The 26,270-nt window shown below is 40.4% G+C and overlaps 2 protein-coding genes across 9 annotated transcripts in view; one reads left to right on the forward strand and one right to left on the reverse strand.

Moving 5' to 3' along the window:
- Positions 1-5,689: 5,689 nt before the first annotated feature.
- On the reverse strand, positions 5,690-12,624 carry hesx1 (HESX homeobox 1). Of its 4 annotated transcripts, none has more exons than XM_059944182.1 (5): positions 12,109-12,334; positions 8,416-8,690; positions 7,983-8,179; positions 7,185-7,286; positions 5,690-7,079 (listed from the first exon to the last, which is right to left on the reverse strand). In XM_059944182.1, the coding sequence occupies exons 2-5, from the start codon at positions 8,612-8,614 to the stop codon at positions 6,966-6,968; spliced, it is 612 nt and encodes a 203-aa protein (XP_059800165.1). In that variant the 5' UTR covers positions 8,615-8,690; positions 12,109-12,334; the 3' UTR covers positions 5,690-6,965. The 4 variants fall into 4 exon arrangements, with proteins under 4 accessions (XP_059800165.1, XP_059800166.1, XP_059800167.1 ...); XM_059944183.1 differs by lacking the exon at positions 12,109-12,334 and adding an exon at positions 9,421-12,084; XM_059944184.1 differs by lacking the exons at positions 8,416-8,690; positions 12,109-12,334 and adding an exon at positions 12,495-12,624.
- The window catches only part of appl1 (adaptor protein, phosphotyrosine interaction, PH domain and leucine zipper containing 1), a 65,268-nt gene continuing 47,072 nt past the window's right edge, over positions 8,075-26,270 (forward strand). The window contains exons 1-5 of one of the 5 annotated variants that reach the window (XM_059944179.1): positions 12,764-12,881; positions 13,688-13,760; positions 19,379-19,477; positions 21,420-21,479; positions 25,904-25,975. In XM_059944179.1, coding sequence (XP_059800162.1) covers positions 19,454-19,477; positions 21,420-21,479; positions 25,904-25,975 — 156 coding nt within the window. In that variant the 5' untranslated portion in view covers positions 12,764-12,881; positions 13,688-13,760; positions 19,379-19,453. Of the gene's footprint in view, positions 8,197-12,691; positions 12,882-13,665; positions 13,761-19,378; positions 19,478-21,419; positions 21,480-25,903; positions 25,976-26,270 lie in introns of those variants that run through there. The other 4 variants (XM_059944178.1, XM_059944180.1, XM_059944176.1 and 1 more) reach the window with 4 other exon arrangements.

A 26,270-nucleotide genomic window follows, 5' to 3' on the forward strand; every position in this document is an offset into this window, starting at 1 on the left:
CTTCTATACTCTGCCATAAAGGCCTTAACAAAGACTCTATGTTACTTTCTGGACAAAAGACCCAACCACCCAAAGACCTACACCACCACCCTCCTCCATCTGAAGGAATTGGTACTTATCCTCAACAATGACCTTTTCTGTTCCTCCTGTTCCCTCCAAACCCAAGGTGTGGCCATGGGCACCTGAATGGGTCCCAGCTATGCCCCCCTTTTCATTGGCTATGTGTTCCAATCCTACATTGGTAACACTCCCAGCCTTCTATATATTGGTGAGACCCGACGCAGACTGGGAGACCATTTATTTCACTGAACACCTACGCTCTGTCCGCAGGATCTCCCAGTGGCTGCACATTTTGATTCCACGTCCCATTCCTATTCTGATACATCTATCCATGGACTCATCTGCTGTCGGGATGAAGCCACACTCAGGTCGGAGGAACAACACCTTATATTCCGTCGGAGTAGCCTCCAACCTGATGGCATGAACGTTGACTTCTCTAACTTCTGTAAATGCACCTCCTCCCCTTCGTACCTCATCCTTTATTTATTTATCTCCCCTCTTCCCCCCCCCTTTTCCTCTCTCTGTCCCTCTCACAATCTCTCCTTGCCTGCTCTCCATCTCCATCTGGCGCTCTCATTCCCCTTTTTTCTTCCTAGGCCTCCTGTCCCATGATCCTTCCCCTTCTCCAGCCCTGTATCCCTTTTGCCAATCAACGTCCCAGCTCTTCGCTTCATCCCTCCCCCTCCCACTTTCCAATCTCTTACTATCTCTTCTTTCAGTTAGTCCTGACGAAGGGTCTCGGCCCGAAACGTCGACAGTATTTCTCCCTATAGATGCTGTCTGGCCTGCTGCGTTCCACCAGCATTTTGTATGTTAAGCTTTAAGAAACCTTTTTTTTTTGCAATCACAAGACCCTTCTGGATATCAAGAACTTAAAGTACTGCAGGTCTACCCCATCAATGAATTGCTCGTTGGCAGAGAAACTGAATGAGGTGGACTTGGTGTGGATTGTGCAGCTGCCTGTGTCAGAGAGGCATTGGTGCGCAAAGGCGGTGTGCAGTTTAATGGCCAGGGGTCATCTTATTCGACCCTGCTGGACTGCGGTGCGGCAGGGAAGCTTTGTGGCCTTGATCATAGTGAGGATCGGGCCTCAAGCTGGGGTGTCGCCTGTTTACAGCTGCCCAGGGGAGAGGCAATGGAGCTGCTGCACTCCAAGCGAGGTGCAGTGTCCAAGCTTCAGTCAGTGCTGCCCCCCAGTGTTCACTTGGCAGAGGAATCATTATCAGGTTCATTATCACCAGCATGTGCTGTGAAACTTGTCAATTTAGCAGCAGCAGTTCAACACAATACATAATATAGAAGAAAAAAACAATAAAATAATAATAACAAATAAGTAAATTACATTATACATATACTGTATTGAGTAGATTAAAAATCGTGCAGAAACAGAAATACATTAAAAAAGTGAAGTAGTGTCCAAGGGTTCAACGTCCATTTAGGAATTGAATGGCAGAGGGGAAAGAAGCTGTTCCTGAATCGCTGAACGTGAATCAGGATTCAGGAATGTGTTTCTATACCATATTGTGTTCTACTGCAGACTGCTGCGACAATTATGGACTCAGGATCTTGGACTATATTATTTTTTACTATGTTACTGAAATTTTTTGTGCTTGCTATCTTATACAGTATGTGCTACATGTACCTTGTGTTTGTATTGTATTTTGCATATTCTTACAGCCACATGTTCAAAGTACAGGACAATAATATCAAATACGACACATGCTGCAACAAGTGAGTAGAAAATAAAAATAGCTTAACCAGACCAGGCTCCCCATATGCTTCCTGGGTTCTTACATTGCAATATTTCACCAAGAAAATATATTCGTAATATGCAAAAGTAGCTATTTTATAATGAGGCAGGTCACCCATGGTAGGGTTCAAGAAGGGGGATGGAGCTGAGGCAAGAATTGGAAGGCAGGGACCCTAGGTTTGAAGGGAGGATATTGCAGAGGAATAATGACACAAGGTGAATCGTGAATTGTGTATCATTTTGTTAGGATCAATTGACGACATTAATATTCAACTTTTTTTGTTTTGAGTTGTTACAAACTTGATCAATGAGGAAAGATTTACAAGTAATTTATTTGGGTTTGCTAATGATAAAGAAGAAGATCAATCCACAAAACGATGCAGGTAGCTATACAATTTGCCAACGAGGTGGAATGGACAATGATGTGGAAAATCATAAGGTTAACTTTGAAAATAAACTTTAAATTGAGCTGCAATTGTTTTTTTCTTAATGTTCTGGTAAAGAAAATGAATATAGGCACATGGCAACTGGAAAAGTAATTTTGTTCTTTATTCCAAGGAGGTTGAACACAAGACTTGCTGTAATCCTACAGAACTTTAACAACAGTATCTTAAAAAAAAGCATGCAATTTGTTTTCAAATCAAATGAGGCAGATTGTGAATATGTTGTGCCTGTATCGTTTTAGAAAATTGAGGGGTACCTCAGTGATTCTGGTTGATTGATAAAATTCTAAAATCGAACAAGCAAGTGCTGGAAGAAGCTGCATTCTCTATTAAGTGAATCTTTGCAACCTCGAAGTTAAGGTGCTGCCTTTAATTCTCAATTTTGTTGATCATATAGGGTTTTTTTTGATTGGATGTAGTTTTATATTTAAGCTTACTTGTGGAGTAAATTGTTTATATCATTCTCGTTGCCATCTTTGCCTGCCAAAGGTCGGCCACACACAACATTTTTCAGTGTAAGAATCATCAATTTGCCAAGTTTTCACCACACAATGAGCATTCATCTTAATCCATTAGGGGATTATTTTGGCATGGACTGTAAATCTTTCATGCTCACAACTGACTGTTTACCCAAATATACTTTTAATATTAAAAATAAACCCAAGCACAATTTAAAAAGTCACAATCAAAAAAATTATCTATTAGGAGTCCAAGACAATGCCTACCATTCAGGGTATAAAGATTCACTTAATAGGGAGTGCAGCTGCTTCATGCAATTTAAAGTAGTGTCCTGCAGCTGCCCATCACCCATTTAGGACTTCTTATCTAGGCTATTCCCTATTGTTGAAACTATTCCTTTTAATTTCTTTGTGGGGCTCAATAATGAGGAACAAATTAGTCCCATTAGGACATTTGGCCAATAATAGAAAAGCTAAGTAGGTATTAGACCTGACTGGATTAGGCTGATCTCCCATTGTGAATGATGTGGTCAGTATTTAGATGGACAACACAGTGGATTTACTCGCAGAGGTGTTGCTATGCACTCTTAGGGCAGCAGGTGTTAAATGAGTTTCATAGTCATCACCACCCTACGAGTTCAGGTATGATACAGTCAAAAACAAAATTGCTGTCCTAGAAAGTAAATTGGGAACAGGGTAATAAATCCATAATACTGATGTAAAAGTTACTTTGACACCCCAGATCAAAAGTCTGTAGCTAAGCTCCGCGTTAGCACTATTATTTTTTTATAAGAGATTTAAACATAGCCCCCTTGCTTTTATACAATCCCCATCCATTAATAAAGCTGAAAGGATTCCATGTCCTTTAATAATCTGGATTTATCCCATCGCCCTCATGTGAAAGTATTGAAGTGGTACAGACGTGCAAACTTCCTGTTTACATGACTCAATCCCAAACTTTGACAACTTTCTTACTACAGTGCAGTACCGGTTAACTTTCAGCTTTGATGCATCTACCGCTGTAGCATCTGGATGAAATATATCTAGCCTGTCAACAAAGCCGAAACTCCGAGTAGTTTTCTATCTTCTGCTCACAGGAATGGTGCCAGATAATTGGAGTGCTGTTGTGCTCTCGTTTAGAAAGGACAAAGAGATGCATCTTGTAATTAGAGGCTACTTATTCTAACTTTACTGATGGGCAAATCAACTGGAACCCATTGCACGCAGTACAAGACAATTTAAAAAGGCACCTAATTAAGGACAGTCAGCAGAGATTTAAGGTTCAGTCTGATTAACAAAAAAAATTGAGGTACAAAGAAGTACATTTGATATGGTCTACATCAGCTTTTAGCAAGGATGTTGACAAGATCCCATATGGTCAAAAAGTTTTAAATTTAAGGAGAGTGGCAAATGGAATTAAAATTGTCAGAAAGGAAAAGCTGATGGTTCTAATGTGTTTTGTTTTCATGACCGAAAGGCTGTTATCGGGGTGGGGGTCCCCACAGGATTCTGTATCTAGCACCTTGTGTCCAATAATGTAGATTTATGATTCATAGTTAGTTGGAGCATGATTAAAAACAAGATTTAATACCAAATATGGATAATATTTTATAGTCCTTTACACTTGTGTCTGGAAATCATATTCAACAATCTTTAAATGAATTTGTCTTGACAGTGAGAAGGAAAGCTTCAGAGAACAGGGAGCTATTTGGCTGAAGTGGTAAATAAAATAGCTTGATTGCTGTGTATAAGTAAGGTTGGAGATCAAGGAGGGGATTCATGAGGATGTCACCAGGAACAGAAAACTGTCCCTATGAGGAAAGATTGGCTCAGTCTTGATGAAGAGTTTCAACCCAAAACATCCTCGTTGGTTCATTTCCACAGATACTGCCTGACCTGCTGAGTTCCTGCAATATTCTGCATAGGCCAATTTGGCTAAACTAGAAGGTTTTCCTTGGAATAAAGGGAGACCAAGAGGAGACTTAATTAAGGCATTTAAAATTGACCAGCCGAAAGAATAAATAGAAAAGACACATTTTCCTTTGTCAAGGGACTGCAAAGAAAATAAAGTACTGTACTTAACTTTAAAGTGATTGGTTGAAGAATTAAGGGGGCAAAAGGGCATTTACCCCCCACCCCCATCATGGTCAGGGTTTGTGACTCACTGACTAAAGGTCAGTAAAGGCTGACATTTAAGATGCTTTCAAAGTGTACCTGAAGTATTGTGACATGCAGGACACAGACCAAGAGCTGGAAGGTAGGATTATCCAGCCCTATCCTGGTCCCTCTGTTCCCTAATTTTTTTTTATGACCCCATATATTTTTTAAAAACATCTCAGTTGATGTACCTTGATCTATGACTACTTCCTTTAGTCATCAGGAGTCATAATAATTCCTTCAACTTTGTGCTGCATTCCCCGTACCTCCAATCATATTTAGTCCTTTCCTTATTCTTACCTAAATGTGAGGCAGCTTGGGGAGTTTTATATTATCAGTTTTATAAGCACAATTATGATATTATTATAAGCACAAATTGTGGTGTTCCCTGAAAGCATACACGTAATCCCCATCACATTTCTCAAAATATTTTAAAAATATGTACTGCATGCTAACTATATTAATCCTCCATATTTCTATCATGCAAATGGTTTTGTCCAATTCCTTTACTCACCAGCACCAGGAAGTGACAGACCAACTTCCCTTTAATAATGGTATTGTATACAATCATGTAGAGCAAATACATTGACATATACCAATTTTAAGTCTCCATTACATTCACCAAAAGAGGGAGACAAAAAAGCAGTCTTGATAAACGGTTATTTGACATTCCTTGAATGTATTGCATGAATAAAACCTTACACCAGTGCTACAAGTAGGATCTCTCTGCTGCAAAGCAGACAAATGCTTCCACTTTGCTTGTAAATCGACAAATCTTACTGGATGTAGAGCACCTTCCTTATGGAAATTACTCAGGGCACTTGTGCTAGTTTTGTTACAATTTTATTTTAAATATAAGATTTGCAACATGCTGGCATTTTTACAGATAATACTCAGTAAGAGACAGTTGTACTCACACTGAAAGACCTTTCATACATGCATTAAACAATTATTCACTCCAGCTAAAGTCCTGCAAATTGAGTAAAATGACCAGTCCATTTACATTAATTATTTCTTTTACATTGGGTAGTTTTACATTTCATATTTCTCTAAAATCTCTTTTCCCTGCACAAGTTATCCAGGAAATACAATTAAACTAATTTCATAAAATCGCTGTTGGACAACTTTTCTTTGCACTTCAATCTTTGCAAATGTTAGTAGCTGTTTCGAAACAATATTATGAGCAGTTCATCATAGTATTATGCGTCATTGCCATTTATTGGTGTTGTATACCCACCAAGTTCCACTAAAAAGGACAATATTTTCAAATAGCAAAACTATTTCTGAAATCTGCAAACACTTCAGCAATGTGGCCCCAGAATTAAAAGAGAAACACACTTTACACAATTTGATCAGAGCACCCCGAGCGGCTCAGCAACCAATGAAGCACACTGATGTCTCGGTCAGATGTGAGGACAATTCAGCATCACCCAGTGTGGCTTTTTTTTGGGGGGGGGGAGAAATCAACAAATACAAACATTTGGAAGAGACTCAAGGACTCTAATCATGTTGTCATGGTCCTCTTTCTTGGATTTATTGTGGGGGGGATTATCCTCCAAGTACATTGGGGTTCTGGATTTCCTCAGAATCAGAAACTACAAGGTTCACTACTGCAGCAGAGAAAAGCCAATCTGTGTAAAGCAAACTTGCATAAACAGTGGAGAGATCTGACTATTGTGCTTTCTCCGCTCAAGATCAAATTTAAAAATCACCAAACTGATTCTATTTGGCTTTTTTTTTGGGGGGGGGAGGACAAAATACTGGAAGTTGGACAGCTTGAAGCACATTCAGAGTGGGATGCTACTGCCTGGTTAATAGGTTAGCTAGTCAGGAGCCATTGCAACAGCCTGCTTCAGTACAATGCACATTAGCTCCCGTCAGGTTCAATGACTGCAATCAAAAACCAGACGTTTGTCAATTATTTTCCTGCACAACCCCTGGATGCGAGTTCAGCACTTTCCCCTACTGCATCGCCTGCAAAGACCAACTAGCACAGAATCCAAACACAAGTGTTCCTGGTCCACTTGCCTCAGGCCACAAGAAGGAACATCAGAATGTACACAAGATTTTCCTGTGTTTTTTTTGCGGATCAGGGTCTTATACCCTTTTCTGATTTTGTACATCTGAACTTATTAGTGCATTTTTCACCATTAAAAACTGTGACTCACGATGAGATCGTTTCAGTTTTGCTCGACGATTCTGGAACCAGATCTGAAATTGAAAAAAAAAGTATCAAAGGCAGTATTTTGTCTTAAACGGTAGCGACAGCATGAAACCGACACAGAAGTCTTGTTCAGACTTAGGTCTCTTAATTACCTGAATTCGATCTTCATCCAAAGCCAGTTTCTGTGCAAGTTCCTCACGAACATCAATTCCTGGGTAACAATTCAGCCTAAATTCCTCTTCCAAAACTTCAATCTGAGAAAGTGATTCAAATAAAATGCACATGTTTCTATTACACCACAATCGCGTTACGGTGGTTGAAGAAGCAATTGAATGCTAGAATTGAAAATAACCCAGTGAAGAAGCAACGGCTCAACAACTAATTAGAACACTGAGAGGAAAATCTTCAGACGCTGGAAATCTGAGCAACACAGCCAAAATGCTGGAGGAACTCAGCAGGCCAGGCAGCATCTACGGAAAAGAGTACAGGCGATGTTTCGGGCCGAGACCCCTCAGCAGGTCTCCAACACTTCGTAGGTGTTGCTGTGGAATTCCAGAATCTGCAGACTTTCCCGTGTTTATTCTGCAAATCAAGTAGTAGCACATGATTTTGTTCACATCCAACATTTCCTATCAAACCGGTGACAATAGATGGGAGTGTTTTTCCCCCTTTTAATTAACTTTCTCGGTTACTTTGGGACGTATCCATTATAAACGACCTTAGTCTATAATAGTGTATCGGAGAGATTAACTGTACACTGTAGACCTAGAACAATGCAGATTTAATAACAAGCCACAAACTATATTTCGATTTTAAAAAAATCGAAAGCTCATTGAAAATCGAGATGTTTTATTCTGTAAAAAATGCTACTCATGAGTTTTAATTTAATGTATATAATCAGAACGGAAGTCCTCCCGCATGTTTTGCTTCGGAAAATCTCTGCCAACTACCTGGCTCCTGCTGAAAGCGGTTCGAGGCCTTCTCCCTCGCAACCAGCAACAGTTCGGCGGATAAGAGACCCGGTGCTCACTCCGCCTGTTCACCTTGGCGCAGTGAAGGTCGCGGTCGCTCTCATTGTCTTCCTTCCTCGTGTAAGGCAGATGGCGAGATCTCTCGGAGGAGTTTGGGCAGGATGTCCCTGGAAAAGCTGAGGGAGAAAATGCGGTCAGTATTACAATATATTAACAAGACGAGTTAGTTACCATAAAAATATGCCATGCTTTTCCATTGATGTGTTCAGGTTGGGAATTAAAGGTGAAAAGGCATTCTACGACAGAACCACGCAAAAAGGTAGAGCGATTCAGAAAAAAAAACTTTACATAAACTGTACAAATAAATCAAGCTGCTGAATAGTTTGCATCAATTATTTAACGCCAGATTTACCTGCAATATTAAGCACATCAACCCACGGGCGATGGGGATCGACAATACAAGTGGTTTTCTCATTCGTCTCAAGCCCTAAGATACTCTCAATAGTGAACGAACGTTTTGCAGCTTTTCTTCCCGATACCTTCCGAGTTTCTGCAGGCTGATGGTAAGCTTTTAAGTCACCAGTCAAATCTCGGGGGCGAACTTTGGCCATTATCCTCGATCACTTTCGCTCCCCTTACCAGCTCGCCTGCTCCCGTCCCATATATTTGTAGAATTTTGCGACGTCACTGATTAAAGTAATATAGTTGGAAAGTTTTAGCATTTGAATAAAGAACCCCCCACGTGGAAGCATGAGGCGATAATTGTTTATTTGTTGCATGTAATTAGCACCTAATAGGAGCAACAAGGGGGGCCACCCAGAGGGAGGAGGCAATGTTATCTCTCCCAAACAGCTAACACAACTTTCTTTCAAATCCTTTAAAACCTGCATTGTAGCAGTTCGGATTTTAAAACATACCCAAGAAATTTTAAATTCTGATTTCAAAATCGGAGAGGAAAACTTCATCCACAAGGTAATCTCTTAATAGTATTAGAATAATCCTGATGAATGTTTCCATACTTTTACATGCATATCTAATGTTGCATTCGTAATGACGGGAAAACAAAAGTACACGCTGGGATGCGCCGCAAATGCCGTTAAAGCTCAACGTAATTGTTCTCCATCTGCCGGCTTAGTTCAGTCAAACAATCACTTTAAATTACTTTAAATACATAAAGATGTTTGTTTATTTACTCCGCTTAAATATTAAGTAATTCGAGGACACTCGTATTCTTAAACTGCCATAATCCCTAAAATCCTTTTCATTTAGGAAATCAAATTGCGTTTTAATTAACATAACTTAAATTACAAAATAAACCAATCCCAAGGATATTTGCCACATGGGTATGTTTTCTGAACGTCATGATCTTCAAAATTCATGCACCAAAAGTGTCTCGCGGTTCGCTAGACTGACGCACTTTCGATTTTCTCCCGTTCCACCCGAGATCTGCTGTTTGCTGTCAAGTTTGCAGAACTGAGAATCTCCATTGCGGCGCCAAATTCTCACTTTGCGGGATGAAGTTACACGGCAGATGGAAAAAGGGGTAGCATAATGTTTTGCGAAAAAAAACTATATATAAAAAAAACAAAAAAAGTCAAGGAATATGATTTGTTCAGGTTTAACAGACACCAACTCCCTCTGGTCCCTAATTATCTGGCCCAGGCCAAGAAGTTTCCTTAAACAAGAGAAAATCTGCAGATGCTGGAAATCCCAGAAACGTCGACTGTACTTTTTTTCCCCAGGCTTGCTGGGTTCCTCCAGAATTTTGTGTGTGAAGAAGTTTCCTCAAAATCTCGGACTTTCCTTGAAGCCTATGCAAACTTCAGCTGAACCAGTTGAAGGGCCTTTCCCCAGCAGAAGAGAGAGTAAAAGGCAGCAGCTACAGAGCCCTCTCCTTTCCCTGCCCCAATTCATCACCCCCTCTGCTTTTTTTAGTTGATTGGTTGTGTTATAATTCCTTCTGGGTGGATTCAGGTGTCCATTCCATCCTCTCTGGTGTTGGTGCCGTCCATCAGTCACATGGTTGTGGCGGCCTAACTCCAGTAGCCCAGACAGCCTTCAAATTACTAAGAACGAAGCTACCTTCATCCGGACATGTCAAAGCAGCGGGTGTGATTGTTAGGCCTCCAGCTGGTATTATGACCTTGGAAATGTATGATCGAGCTGTTGTTCCAAGCCCTGGGCAGGGGCTTCACTGGGAGCAGGACATTTCTGCAGATGTACAATCCCTGCACCAAGAGCTATGGTCATTCTATCCCTCTTCATTCCCGGTCAGATTCTCCTCTCACACCTGCACCATCTGGGATCATCCCCATCCAACTCAGTTTTTGGGAGAGCAGCCACATCCATGCACAGGGACTAAGATGCATGTCGGGCATCTGGGTGTTTGACCATAAGAGTGGCAAAACAAGCCACCGTGTCCTTAGATCCTGTACAGATCAGCTGGTAGGAATATTTGCAGGCATTTTTAAATGTTTCTCTTCTTCAATCTGTAGTTCCCACGTGCTTTAACACCACTATCATCATGGTACCCAAGAAAAACAAGATGATGTGCCTTAATGACTATCGCCCAGTGGCTCTGACATCCATTATTATGTGTGCTTTGAGAGGCTGGTCATAACAAGCATTAGCTCCAGCCTCCCAGACCATCTTGATCCACTACAATTCACCCACGCTGAAGCAGGTCTACTGTGGACACCATCTACCAGGCCTAAACTCATCTCTGGAGCTTCTGGTCAGCAAAGACCAGAATCTATTAATCTATTGTTTATTGACTACAGTCTGAAATACTGTAACACTGAACAAACTCATCAGCAAGCTCCAGATCCTGGACGTCAGCCCCATTCCCTGCAAATGGATCCTTGACTTCCTGACCAACAGACAGCAACAGCAATTAATAAGGATAGGTAGCAACACCTCTGTGACGATGATTCTAAATGTGGTGCTCCATCAGTTTGCATCTTCAGCCCGCTGCGCTTCTCCTTGTGCACTCACGATTGTGTGGCCAGGTTCTGCTCTAACCCCACCTACAAGTTTGCCGATACTACAACGTAGTGGGCCATATTGTCGAATAATGATGAGTCAGAGCACAGAAAGGAGATAGAGAGCTTGGCAGCATGGTGTCACGACAACAAACTTTCCCTTGATGTTAGCAGAACAAAAGGGCTGGTCATGTTGAATTCAGAAAGGGGTGGGTATGCCGCTCCTGTCTAAGTCAATGACGTTGAGGTTGAGAGCTTCCAATTCCAAAGTGTTAATACCACCAGTAGCCTGTCCTGGCCCAACCACGAAGACCACAATGCCTCTTCTTCTTCTTCTTCTTCTTCAGAAATTTGGTATGCTGTTGACCCTCACGAATTTTAATCAATGCACCACATAAGGCATCCGACCTGGATGCATACCGACTTGGTACGGCAACTGATCTGCATGTGAACACAAGAAACTGCAGAGAGTTGTGGGCACAGCTCAGCACATCACAGAAAACAGCCTCCCCTCTATGAACTCAGTCTATATTTCTCACTACATTAGCAAAGCAGACAACATAAGCAAATTTCCCACCCACTCTATTCTCTCGTATTCCCCCTTCCATCAGGCAGAAGGTACAAAAGCCAAAAAGCACACAGCACCAAGCTGAAGGACAGCTTCAGCCCTGTTGTTATAAAAATACTAAATAGTTCCCTAGTACAATAAGATGGATTCTTGACCTCACAATGAACTTCAATGTTTACGTGCACTGCACTTTCTCTGTGACTCCTACACTTTATTCTGCATTGTTGTTGTTCTACCTAAATGAACGGTGTAATGATTCTGATCTGTATGATCAGAATTCAAGACCAGTTTTTCAGGGGTATCTTGCTGCATGTGATAAAACAATTCCAATTTTTTTTGTTAGATCTTTCCATTTTCATTTGATGTGCTTAGCCTAAACTTTTAATCAAGTTTGGTCATCAGCCGTAATCTTGCTATTTTTTTTCCTCCTTCAAATTTGTGTTGACAGCTCTTCAACTGAAGCGCATCGGGAAATTGTAATAGATTAAACGGAATTAAACAACTACGAGTTGATGCTGATACCGCTAGGTGAATGTGCAAAAAAAAATTTACTGACTGTTCTCCTTAATTATTCCTTCGATGATTTGGTCCTTAAGGCCAGTCCAGGTTTATTTCTTCTTAGATGGCTCATGAGACTCATATGGGAGTTAGAAACTCTTCCACAGAGCTCTGTGTTGATTCTACACAACCGGCGACGACCTTTTTGAGCGGCAGCAGGAGGGGCGAAGAGGAAAGGTGGGGTGAATGTGACAATAGTAGCCAAAATAAAATGCAAGGCAACGACATACACACACAAAAAAGATATCCGTTAAATCTTCGTCAAAATGAGCCTGTCAAGGACTGGATTGGAGGACAGATAATGAAGAGGAATCCTTTCCGCTTGGTTTGCAATTCACTGAGTTAACCTGCCTGGTTAAACTCCAGCAAAACAATCGGACGTACTCAGTGCTTCCATAAACGAAGCTCTTTCCATTTCAGTTTCAGCTATCCTGAGCTGGGCGTGGGGAGGGGACTCCACACGAGGAGGGATGACCACCGCGAAATAAAGCCAGTTGCTGTCCGCCTCCAGCATCTCGCATCATTCCCCACGCACTCCTTCGCACCGACACAGGAAGTCACATTTAATTGACAGTGTGACCAGCCAACCAGCTGCCAGTGGGCGCAGCCGTCTGGCCAATGGCGGCAGAATTTCCGCTAGGTGACGTCCCAGCTCTGGACGCTTCATCGGCCCCGACTCGCAGGGGAGGCTCGTCGTTCTGCCGAGAGGCCGGAGAGATGCCGGGCATCGAGAAGCTGCCGATCGAGGAGACTCTGGAGGACAGTCCGCAGGTACGGGCAGAGCGTGTCGAGTCAGAAGGCCGAGGCGCGGCCTTGGCTGCTCGGGGTATCGATCCAGCAGCCGCCCTGGGCTGGCTGATTTAAACACTGATGTTAAATTGGGTAAACAACGTGACACCGAGGCACGAAATGATTGAACGCTCTATTTTATGACCGACAGTAGAGCCCGGAGTGAAATTTATTGGGTCTGTTGATCGATTAGTGAAGATAAATGACAGTTATTCTTAAATTCTGGTTTGAACCGAACAGATTCGATGCCAGCAGCAAACTGGAAGAACTCTGTACTTGCATTCTGTAGCACTGTGCACTCCCATCTCAGTACTTGCCAAAAACCTTTTACAGCCACTTACACAATTTTCAAAACTCAGCCATTGCTGTAGTAAAGCTAGTTGATATTTGCTGGGTTCAAGTTTCCTTAAACAACGAAACGATAAAAAAAAATCTGTTCTCGGCATTGTTGAGTGTGGGAAAAACATCGTCCAACACACGGGTTAAATTCCCTGTTCTTCAGTTTAGCACCATGGGATCTTTAACGTCCCTCTGACTTTAAGTGCCCTTTCAAAATCTGACAACAAATAGCGCAGCAGTAATGGACCAATACTCCATTTAACATCTTTTAAATTGAATTTCACCTGAGTATTTCTGGAGGCTTCTGGCTCCGAAGTGAGTGTCTCCAAATGGAAAAACCACGACTGAAGGCTTAAGTAAATATCAGCCATGGTTCATTAACAGTATTCTCACTTCTGAATCAAGTGATTTTTTTTTTGCATTCTAGGAATGCCTTCTTATATTTTCAGATGGACTTTAAACGGAGAGAAGAAATTGCAGCATCTCTGCCAGACATTTGCTGAATCTATAGCCGTTGTTGAGGTACTGGAACAGTGGAGGGTAGCATATGTTTTGCTTTCATTTACAAAGGGGACAAGGACAAATCAGAGAGCTACAGGCTAGTGAATCAGGGTTGTTGAGTCAAGAAGTGGAGGACAAAGGTTGAAGGTGAGATGGAAAGGATTAAGTAAAAACTTGTGGGCCAATTTGCATTATCAAAATGCCAAAAAAAACCCGTACTTATTACCCTGTCTATCTGTGACATCAGTCTGTTGGTACCTGAAATCCCAGGTCCCTCTGGTCTGCTTAGGGATAATCGGCATAGCTTTGTGAGTGAGGAATCATATCTCACAAATTTGATTGTGTTCTTTGAAGAGGTGGTAAAGAAGTTTGTTGAGGGCAGGGCAGTGGGTGTAGTCTTTTATCAAGGCATTTGACAGGTTTTGGATGGTTGGCTAGACAGGAAGATTAGATCATTGGGACCCATAGTGATCTGCACATTTGGATAGAAAATTGGCTTGGTGAGATGAGCTGGAGGATGCAAGTAGAGCACTTTTTGGATTGGAATCCCATAACCTTTGGTGTCCCACAGGGATTGGTGCTGGGTCCACTGTTTGATATTTATATTAACAATTTGCATGACATTGTATAGTTAGTAAATTTGCAGATACCATCAAATTGATGGTATATTAGATTATGAAAAGGAATATCTCAGATTACAGAGGAATCTAGATGAGCTGGAAAAGCAAACCGAACAATGGCAGATGGAATTTAACTCGAAAACTTGTGAAATGTAATTCCAATCAGAGCAGGGCTTGCATGTTGTATGGTAGGACCCTTGAGAGCATTGTAGAACAGAGAGGCCTAGGAATACAGGTATATTGTTCATGGAAAGTGCAGACACAGATAGAGTGGTGAAGAAGGTGTTCATGTCATATTGCAACTGTACAGGTTGGTGGTGAAACTGCACTTGGGAGTACTGTGACCCTCTTTAAGGTGACCAAAACAGTGCATGGTACTCATTAATACCCTATACAATTCAAGCAGAAGAAAACCCTGATCCCTTTGTAGCTCACTTATTTACATTTTCTGTACTTTGACTCCTCTTACTGATCTCACAGTTTACCAGATTTTCCAATGTCTTGGTACTTTTGCCAACTTTTTGGCAACTCAACATATGTATTTTTTGTTGCTGGGTCCCAATGTCCTCTTCACAACTTGTCCTCTCAATTATTTTAATGTCATCATCGAACCTGGGTACCCTTACAGTCTGTTGCCTCCTACAGGTCCTTGTAATAAATTGAGGACCAAGAATTGACATTTGGGGAACTGTAGAAATTACTTTGTTTCAGCCTAAAAAAGATCCACTTTTTCTGATATCTGTATGTCTTTTATATGACAGCTGGTCTTCAATCCATTCTAACATGTAGTAATACTCTGAGGTCTTGTGGTATCTTGTCAAAGGCCTGCTTAAAATTTTAATACATTGTATCTGCGGATTTCCCTCAGTCAACTGTTTGTTATGTCCTTAAAGAACTCTAGTAAATTTTTCAATCATTATTTATCTTTAAAAAAACATACTAATTTAGTTTGATTACATAAAGCTTTTCTAAGATACTTTGCTTAAAGACTCCAGCATCCAGTTCACAAGAGACGTCAAGATAACAGGCCTATAATTTCCTGCTTTTTGTCTTCCTTCCCTGGACATTTGCAGTTTTCTAACCCATTGGTACCCTCCCATAACTCAGTGAGTTTTGAAAATTTTCAGCCATGGGCTCAATAATCTCTGCAAGCACCTCCCTTAAACCCTTGAATGTAGACCTTTGGGTCCTGGCGATTTATCTACCTTTAGTCCCTTTTTCTAATACCTTGCTCCGTGTGATTGTAAATATCATGGGTTCTTCCATGATATTTGACCTCTGCCCATCTGTTAACCATCAGCTTCAAAGAGCTTATTGAATTTACTTAGACTTAATTTGCATTAAGAAATCTGAGCTGACTGTCCTTTATTAATCCACAATTCCCCTAATATCTTTGATGATAGCCTCTGATTTGTTTTTTCCACATTATTAAAGTTATTGATCTGTATTTTCTAGGTTTAACCCTTTGGGCCTTTCGTTTGAAAATGAATGTATACATTTACAGCCTCCAGGAACATTCCATTAGTCAAGTGACACTGAAAGATTGTGATCAGAATTTCTTCAACAGCTTAGTTTTCTCAACACACATCATCTAGATTTGATGATTTGTTAATTTTCCAAATTGCTTGTTAACCATCCTTGCAGTGGGATTATCTCAGATCTTCTTTATTTGTTTATATTATATCTTATTTTTTTTACAATACCTTCTCTTTTGCAGTATTCTACATCCCTTTCTCTGCTGTAATATTTGGTTCATCCTCAATTGTGAAGATTGAATCAAGCTGCATGTACATTAGTCGTGTTCTTTCCCTTCACAAGAATTCTTCCTTTTTTAAAAAATAGGTAATTGGCTCCACCCTTCTATGCTTGATTTTAGGAACATAGAAAACCTACAGCACAACACAAGCCATTTGGCCCACAAAGTTGTGCTAAACACGTTCTTACCTTAGAACTGCCTAGGCTTACCCATAGCCCTCTTATTTTACTAAGCTCCATGTACCTATCCAAGAATCTCTTAAAAGACCCTATCATATCAGCCTCTACCACCGCAGCCTGCAGCCCATTCCACACACTCACCACTCTCTGCGTTTTAAAAAAAAAACTTACCCCTGACATCCCTCTGTACCTACGTCCAAGCACCTTAAAACTATGCTTTCTTGTCTAACCATTTCAGGCCTGGAAAAAAGCCTCTGACTATCCACACGATCAATGCCTCTCATTACCCTTCACTTGTATTGAAATTTTCTCCTTTTTTTTCTGATCTGTCTTCTAGACCGTTACAGATTTCATCGTATCAGGAGATCGCCCTAGCTTGATGCTACCCCAATCCCACACTACCTGTTTCTAATCTAGGATCCACAGACAGGGCTGCCCTGGTAGACCCATTGTTTTTGCCCACTTTTGCCCCACCAAACCTAACTCCAGTTTGTCTCACCTGCCTCCCTCATTTTGATAACATCCATTTCTCTGGTCCTAATTGCCTCGTCTTTATTATGCATGCCTTGTCTCTGTATGCTTCCCATGTCCCATCAGGAAGATTTTGGCAGCCTCCACTTCCTACAGGAACAAAGATCCAACCCATTTCCCTCCGTAAAATGCTATTATCCAGCTGACAAATTCTTCATATCCTCAACAAATTCTCTTCAAATTCTTCCTACTTTCTACATGTCCAAAGTATAGCCAGACACTCTTGCATGGGCCCCATCTATGTTGGATAAATAGAATGGCCCTTGTTCCAAACCCACTCTAGCACCCCTCCCAAACTCTTTCTCCAAAGCATTGAGGACTGTATCGGTGCTGCTTCCTACACTTATGTGGAATGCTGGGTGTTATCATCTTTGCCACCAACCTACTCTCTACCCTCATCGTTATTAACTCTCTTTTCTTTCCTGGAGCTCTCTGACTCCATCTGGAAAGACAAACTAACCACCAGTATCTGCTATAAACCCGCAGACACCCAAAGCTACATCAACTTTTCCTTGGCTTTCTCCCTGTTTGTCATCACTTTTTCCACAATTTCTCTGCCTCTGTTGCACATGTTTTTAAAGTTAGGCTTCCTGCACTGAGATTTTTGAAGTGCCCTCATTATTCTGTAGATGCACTTCCTCCCCTCTTCTGTAGTTGATGAAGTCCTTATGAACCTTCTATTAACTTTCAGCATCCCATTGCCTACACACAGTATTTGCTGTTTGGCCCACTGAGTTCTTCCAGCAGTTTACTTTTTACTCCAGATTCCAATGACTGTCATCTCTTGTGTCTCCTTTCTGTTTTCTGTCTGTTTTTTTCCTTTATTCATTGCTTGATATTTGTCCTAAGCTTCTTTCAGTTCTTTCCTTGCCGTTTCTAATCCAGGGCATTCTAGCCCCATCTTTTCTCTCATAGGTATACACTTGATGGCCACTTTATTATGTATGCATGTACACTTCATTAATGTGAATATCTAATGAGACAATGATGTAGCTACAATTCAGTGCATGAAAGCATGCAGGCATGGTCAGTTATTGTTGAGACCAAACATCAGAATGGGGAAGAAATGTGATCTAAGTGACGTTGACCATTGAATGATTGGGGTGCTTTGCGTATCTCAGAAACTGGCAAACTCTTGTGATTTTCACACTCAAGTCTGTAGAGTTTGCAGAGATGGTGTGGGGGGAAAATACAGTGAGTGGCAGTTCTGTGAGCCAAAACGCCTCATCGGAGGGGAATGGCCAGATTGGTTCAAGTTGGCAGGAAGGTGACAGTAATTAAGATAATCGCACATTACCACAGTCGTGTCTAGAGAAGCACCTCTGAATGCACAATACATCAAATTTTGATGTGGATGGACTACAGCAGCAGAAGACCATGAACATACACTCAGTGACAGTTTTATTGGGTACAGGAGGTGCGTAATAAAGTGGCCATTGAGTGTATATTTGTTTTTTACCCAGGCATTTCTGATTGGAAAGCTTACTGCTGGCCAATCTCTACTTCCAGAATAGTTACACCAAATTTCTTGTCCAATTGCTGTTTGGTATATTAAATGTGCAATCCCAGAACTTAATTTCATCATGATAATGGGAGGTGAGTATTCCAACCAAGGGATGACCTGTCCTTGCGTGATACCTATGTGCATACCAGTTCTGACAAAGGATTCATGCAGGTATTATAAATTTTACTTTCTATTGTAAATGACTGATCTGCGTCACATTTTCAGTGTTTGAGATTTTGGCCCATGCATTTGTAGATATCAAAAATATTTTTAAAAAACTGCCAGTGCTGGAAATATGAAATCATGGCAGAAAATGCTGGGAGCAGTTAGCAGTCCGCATATGGGAGGAGGAGCAATTAATATTTCGGATCCAGGAAGCTTCTTCAGGCATTTCTGCAATTTGGAGTTGTTGTTTTACAATTATTGAAATCGTTCATAAGTTTTCAAGCACTCTAGAAATATATCTTGGCTTTATTTATGGTCTGAGGGGACAAAAAAGAGGCTACTGCTTTATATTATTTTGGTGACATTATGGATGCAGATTTCTGAGAGAAATTTTAATGCACTTTGACGATTGGTTGTAGGGAATTAAAAAAAAGGTTGATTTGCATTTATATAACATCTTTTACAATCTGAGGATATCTGAAAGCCTTTGCACCTATCATCAATAAAGAACAATGAATTAAATGTGTAGTTGATATGCTATACAATATGGGGTAAATATTGTTCAGGAAACAAGGGAACACCCTGCTTGAATAGTGCAATGGAGCCATTTCTGATGTGGCAGTGCAGGACTCCTTTTAGTTCAAAAATGTGAAATGAAGGTATTTGTTCAGCTGAACAGTCAGTTCATAGTCATTCTAAGTTCCTTGTCCTTAACATTTAATCAACTCTTGCCGATGAAGCATGTAGTATTATTTACTAGCATCAAGCAATTCACCTGCACTATTATTATTTAATTGATGTAGCGGTTAACTTGTGTAAATTAAAAATACAAAAAATATCCAAATTTCATTTGTCAAACTTACTTTAATCTTAATTTTGAACAGACACGTTCACTACTGGGAGTGTTTGAAGAAGATGCTGCTGCAGTCTCTAATTATACCACCCAACTTTACAATGCCATGAAGCGGATTTACAATGCACAGGTATTATAAGTTATCAGGAAATGGAGGTCGGCATAGAATAAAATGTGAACCTTGGAACGGAACTGCAAATCTTTACAAGCTTGCACATAAAGCAAACATGCTGTTGATGCTGAAAATTTAAAATAAATATAGAGCATGTTGAAACTACTCAGAAGGTTGAGCTGCACCTGTAGAAAGGGGGATAGAGTTATCATTTCAGATCTGATTTTTCATTAGAACTAGCAGAAGTTAGAAATTAAATATTTTTTAAGTTTCAGAGAAGAGGGAGGAGAAGGAGTATCCCTATGATAAGGTGGAGGGATTTGTCAGAATTATATGTATGTATGTATGTGCCTAAGATTTTTGCACAGTACTGAAGTAATTTTATATATTGCGCTGTACTGCCACAAATTTCATGACGTATGAGAGTGACAATAAACCTGATTCTGATATGGGTCCCTATTGTGGACTGAGATTGGGAAGGGGGCAGGGAGAGGGGAGTTATGGTTGGGAAAAGGGGAAGGAGCAGGAAGCATCAGATTGACATTCTATAATGGTCAATAGACCAATTGTTTGGAATCAAGTGACCTTGTCTGATGTCTCAGGACTGGATCACCTGCAGCCCCCAGCACTGCTCTGCCACCTGTCCCACACTTTTCCCAAGGTGCTCTACCTTTGCCATTCCCAACATCCTTTGCTCCTGCCAGATTTACAAACTTGCTGTCTGCTCCATATTGATAAATAGAGTACTGTGAAATTATATTTCAGACATGAACAGCATACTTCACCATCTCAGGAAAATCTCATCAATGTCTGAGTTTACTGTTTGAGTTTTTGTGATTATGAAAACTTATTTTACCAATCATGTTGAGAAGTGAAGATTAAAAAAGTTTTGCTGTTACATGTACTTTCTTGTATTTAGCCAAAATGTTGCACTTTATTCTTGCTCTAAGGATCTTACATGGAAGAACCCACACTATGCACATTAATGTTTCAGGAAAAGTAAGTTTGAAGAAAGTAGTGCACAAAATGGTGACATAGAGGTGGAAAGTATTTTCTAATTGCGTAGAAAATCTGAACCTTGTGATTTGTAGTGCCGTTCTGTTTTACTAGGCTAAGAGCTTCTATGGTGACATAAATTTGCCATAAATATGACCAATTGTGATACTAAACTTACAGAATTGTGGAAATTTGGTTTTAGTCTGCAACCACAAGCACATTTAGGTTACTATATGTGGTATGTATTATTTGAAGACCCCTTTGGAAAAGCCACATCTCTTTCAAATAGTGACTTGTGTCAGTTGTGATGTCCTGGTCAATCAAATAAAGCTGGTTTGGGTTTTCTGCTTTTGATTGCCTAGCACGATTGCCTTCTGTGTTAATGAGTGATCAAGTAAAAGCACCGGTAAATGGAAAATGGGAATATGGGAGAATAGGTTGTAGGATAAATTTTAGGTGTAACTAGACAACGGGGTGACCCGTTGGGGCACCCTTTGAGAGAATTGAAATAGAACTGTGCTGGCCTTTTGCTCCACTTGGTATTGCTGCTGAGGCTGGCCCTGCGCATGCATCGTGGTGTCACGTCCCGATTTCCAGGATGGTGATTGGCTCTTGGGTGAAAGCGGGGCTGTTGATTTTGGCGAATGAGCAATTTTATATGAATATATAACCCTGAACTTTGCCTGCGTTCTGTAAGTTAATGCATTTAAGTTGATTTAGCCACAAATAGTGCCGCTGTAATGCACTGTTTGTGCTAATTGGAGGTCACAGACAGACAGCATGAAAGTTTTAGTACTATATAGATGGTATTACTCTGTTGCATAGACTCTGAGCTGAAATGTCCTCATTCTTTCTTGTAAGCAATATGGAACAGCTTTGGATATTTTGAAATTGGATAATTCTATTAGATAATGTTTTTTAACGAAAGGTAGAATGTTTATTTTAATCTGTATTTGTCTTGTAGAATGAATTGAGCACAGCAACACACCTGACGTCCAAACTGCTCAAGGAATACAAACAGCAGGTAAAAATAAATTGAAGGAATTGACCATAGCGAAATTGGGCAGAAATATTTTGATAGTCACCGATGGTGGTTGAGGGTGTGTTGTAGGATTAGTTATAGAAAAAAATAAACTGTAGATTAATTTAAATAATACCATGGCATTGTACTGGAAATTCCAGAGAGATAGGTAAATCTAGAGGAATTTTGAATAGAGGTTATTAAAATTATGACAGAAATGATTGTGCAAAGAAACTGAACTCTACTGATTGCAAAATCAGTATTCCACCAAAATTGTGAATGAAGTGGGAGATTGAGATAGTTCTTTACACTGTGTGCTTTGCCAAAAGGAGTAGTTTAAGTTGCAAACAACTTTGTTTCTGTTGTCTGGGAAAGCTTTGAAGCAGACAAGGAACAATGAAATTAGACTTCAGATTCTGACAGGAATGATCTGGCACAGACTTACAAGCACTGACCCTGATAAACTTTGATGATTTGACTATTTAAGAGATTGATATAAAGTAGTAAATGGCATATGTTTGAAAACATCAGTACTCTCATTGTCTCGAGTTCTGTAATCCAAAAATCTAGTTGGTGAATGAGATGATTCACCAAAAGCTATTCAGAGCCAATCTTAAATTAGTGTAAATTATCACAGAAAATTGAGTTTTATAGTTGGGTAAATACATCAAAAATATTTAAAATATTTACAATAATTTTATTATCTGGTGGATACATGTCCTTGTTAAATGTGCAGTGAACTCTTGACAGAATTTATTACTCTGCTGGTTGTAGATTACAGGAGGAATGGAGGCGAGCTAACCCCTATTGACATCAATGCATCTGGGGTAGAGAGGGTAAACAGCTTTAAGTTTCTTGGCATCCACATCACCGAGGACCTCACATGGTCTGTACACACCAGCTGTGTGGTGAAAAAGGCACGACAGTGTCTCTTTCACCTCAGACCATTGAGGAAGTTTGGTATGGGCCCCCAAATCCTAAGAACTTTCTACAGGGGCACAATTGAGAGCATCCTGACTGGCTGCACCACTGCCAGGTATGGGAATTGTACCTCCCTTAATCGCAGGATTCTGCGATTAGTGTGGACAGTCCAATGCATCTGTAGTTGTGAACTTCCCATGATTCAGGACATTTACAAAGACAGGTGTGAGAAAGGGGCCTGAAGGATCACTGGGGACCCAAGTCACCCCAACCACAATCTATTCCAGCTGCTATCATCAGGAAACGGTACCACAGCATAAAAGCCAGGACCAACAGGTTCCGGGACAGCTACTTCCACCAGGCTATCAGACTGATTTAACTCGCAGTGGTTTGAGTGTATTTCTATGTTACATTGACTGTTCTATTTATTATAAATTATTATAAATTACTATGATTCCACATTACACATTTAGATGGAGACGTAAAGATATTTACTTATGTATGTGAAAGATGTAAGAAATAAAATCAATTCACTTCAATTCAATATGTTAGTTCTCAAGGAAGAAGTTAATGCTGATTTCATCAGTTTGATACTTATAGACGCTACCTTAAATTTTCTATTGAGAAAGTTGTCTCCAGTGCAGGTTTTAAAAAACAAGAAGATTTCAGTTTGAATATGCAGATTGAAGTGGTTAATTCACATTTGCAACATGATTGTTTCTCATTTGCTCCATTGAATAGCTCCTTGGCTATATTTCTTTCTGCCTCTGTTTCAATAGTTTTATATTAAAATGTTGTGGTTCAGTATTGAGAGGGGAGAAAAAGAAAGAGAATGTAGTCATGGAGCATGTTTCCCAAAGTAAAGACGTACCAGAGCACTTTACAACTCATAGAGTACAGATTATAGTCACTTGCAATGAAGAATTGCAATACAAGTTCCCACAAAGACCACTGTAATAATGAGTAGAGTATCTGTTTTTGTGTTACTGACCTGAGATAAATACCAAGGATCCCTCACACCCACCCTCACCTTTTTCAGAATAGTGCTGTAGGATCTTTTAAACCTTGCAAGGGAGAAGACAGGTCTTTGGTTTAACATTTTATTAAATAGGCGGCACCTCCAACAGTGCAGCACTCCCTCCACATTGCTTTGCATGTGTTGGTCTAGATTTGCGAGTAAAGGTTTTTGGCATGGGACTTGCATCTACAACCCTTTGTCTCATACATATAACAATCACAGCACGGAAACAGGCCATCTCAGCCCTCCTAGTCCGTGCCGAACTCTTAATCTCACCTAGTCCCACCTACCCGCACTCAGCCCATAACCCTCCACTCCTTTCCTGTCCATATACCTATCCAATTTTACCTTAAATGACACAACTGAACTGGCCTCTACTACTTCTACAGGAAGCTCATTCCACACAGCTATCACTCTCTGAGTAAAGAAATACCCCCTCGTGTTTCCCTTAAACTTCTGCCCCCTAACTCTCAAATCATGACCTCTCGTTTGAATCTCCCCTACTCTCAATGGAAACAGCCTATTCACGTCAACTCTATCTATCCCTCTCAAAATTTTAAATACCTCGATCAAATCCCCCCTCAACCTTCTACGCTCCAATGAATAGAGACCTAACTTGTTCAACCTTTCTCTGTAACGTAGGTAAGTGCTGAAACCCAGGTAACATCCTAGTAAACATCCTAGTAAATTCTCGACCTCAGAAGTCCTGATCCAGTAGTACAAACAAGCATCACAGACTGGGGTTTAGCTTGATTGCAGTGCTTGACCATGATACAGTATCTTCTGTGTCTTGTCATGACATTTGCTGTCCAGGGAGCATTGCAGTACTGCCTTCCTGGCCATTGGATCTCATCTGCCCAGTCCACTGGAGCTGACTTCACATGCTAGGACAGGCATACTAAAGTGCTGTTAAAATCACATAATTCTATTTTTTTTAGACTTTTCCTTAGTATTTTGTTTACCGTGTATTCTGGAGTATAAGCCGACCCCCCCAATTTCAAGATTTAGAAAGTGACTTTTTCATGTTACCTTTGTTTAAGCTGACCCCTTTTGTAGAGGTTTTTGATTTAACCAGAAAAGATCACAAGATCTCATGTGCCGGCACTCAGCTATGCCGGATCTGGAACTGGGAAATTTGTGAACCAGTACCTGCTTAAGAAAACAGGCCTGCACATTGTAGAGCGTTATAAGCGAATTCTTAATAAATATATCTGGGAGGGAAATTTTGGATTACGTCCCCAATGGTAAAGAATCCTCTGAAATGTAACCCCCGTGAAACCATTTAGCGCTTATCGTAATCTCATTAAAATATAACATGGGGTGGCAGGATCAGTACATGTAATCAGTATTGAGTTTGCGACTGCCATGTACAAAAGATTAAAACGAATGCGATATGATGCTGGCTTCAAGCTGAAGGTTGTTGATTTTACTAAAGGCACAAATAATTCTACAGCTGCTAAGAAGTTTAGTGTAAACGAGAGAGAGTGGAGAAAGGCAGAGGACACGCTGAGGGAAATGCCAAAGACGAAATGTGCAAACCGCGGGAGAACATGCCAGTGGCCAGAACTGGAAGAAAAAGTTTTAGAGTGGGTGAATCACCAGCGATCGTCTGGATACATTGTTACCAGAGAAATTATTCGAGTTCAAGCCTTGAAATGGGCCAAAAAATACCATGAGGTCAGCGAAAATTTCAAAGCTACACAAAGTTGGTGCACCTGATTTATGAATAGACGTGATCTTGTGTTGAGACAAAAAACAAAGATTGCTCAGAAAATTCCCGCGGGGTGCTGCTTACATTCAAGAACGCTGCTGGATGGACAAAGTGGATTGCTTGAAGTGGGTTAAAGAGGTGTGGCATCGACGTCCTGAAGGTTTCAGGAAGGAAAAGTCGCTACTTGTCTGGGACCTCTTCAAAGCGCACTTGTCAGGTGAGACTAAAGCAGCATTGAAAGCTGAAAATACGGACATTGCAATCATCCCCGGTGGTTTGATTTCCGTGCTCCAGCCACTAGATGTGAGTTTAAACAAATCATTCAAAGAATTTATGTGTCGACGGTGGAACGAATTCGACTCAAAAACAGCCAATAAATACGACCTGTCTTCCGTGTATTTATTTTTCTAAAGTTGGCAGCCTCTGTATAAGCCGACCCCCTAATTTTAGGACCAAAATTTAGGACCAAATTCTCGGCTTATACACCGGAATTTACGGTATTTGATAAATGCTGGTTTTAGAGGCCAAGATTTGAAAAATGCTTGTAATTTGCTTCAGAAAATTTTTGATGTTTTCTTTCTAATTTATTTTGGCTTCTTACATTTCTTAGTGTCTTCAGTCTCATATAAATACCTTTCATTTGGGCAAGGCAATAAAATTAAGGGGTAAATAAAGAAATACAGTAACAGAATTTGATTTATTTTTAGTCCTATATTCTTTCTGTCTTACAAATAAATTTGTTTTAATTTCTGGTTAATTTTCTGTTATTTTATATAGCAGTTTCCCCTTGGTGGTGATGATGAGATTATGACCTCCACCCTACAGCAATTTGCACAAGTGATTGATGAAGTAAGTATTAACATAGATTATTTCAATGGGGGCTTGAAATGTCAGTGGATTGTACTAATCAAGCAATTTGATATTAATAGAATTCAGCATCAGCTGTCGACATTAATAGCTGTCGAATTTTACAGCAATGATTTGGAAAGTGAGATTCCAATTGTATTTCAATCATAAACAAGGGAAATTCTGCAGGTGCTAGAAATCCAAGCAAAATGCTGAAGGAACTCAGCAGGCCAGTCAGCACCTATGGAAAAGAGTACAATCAACATTTCGGGCTGAGACCCTTCAGACAGAACTGGAG

Source organism: Hypanus sabinus, chromosome 19, assembly GCF_030144855.1.
Source record: "Hypanus sabinus isolate sHypSab1 chromosome 19, sHypSab1.hap1, whole genome shotgun sequence".
Taxonomy (NCBI): Eukaryota; Metazoa; Chordata; class Chondrichthyes; order Myliobatiformes; family Dasyatidae; genus Hypanus; species Hypanus sabinus.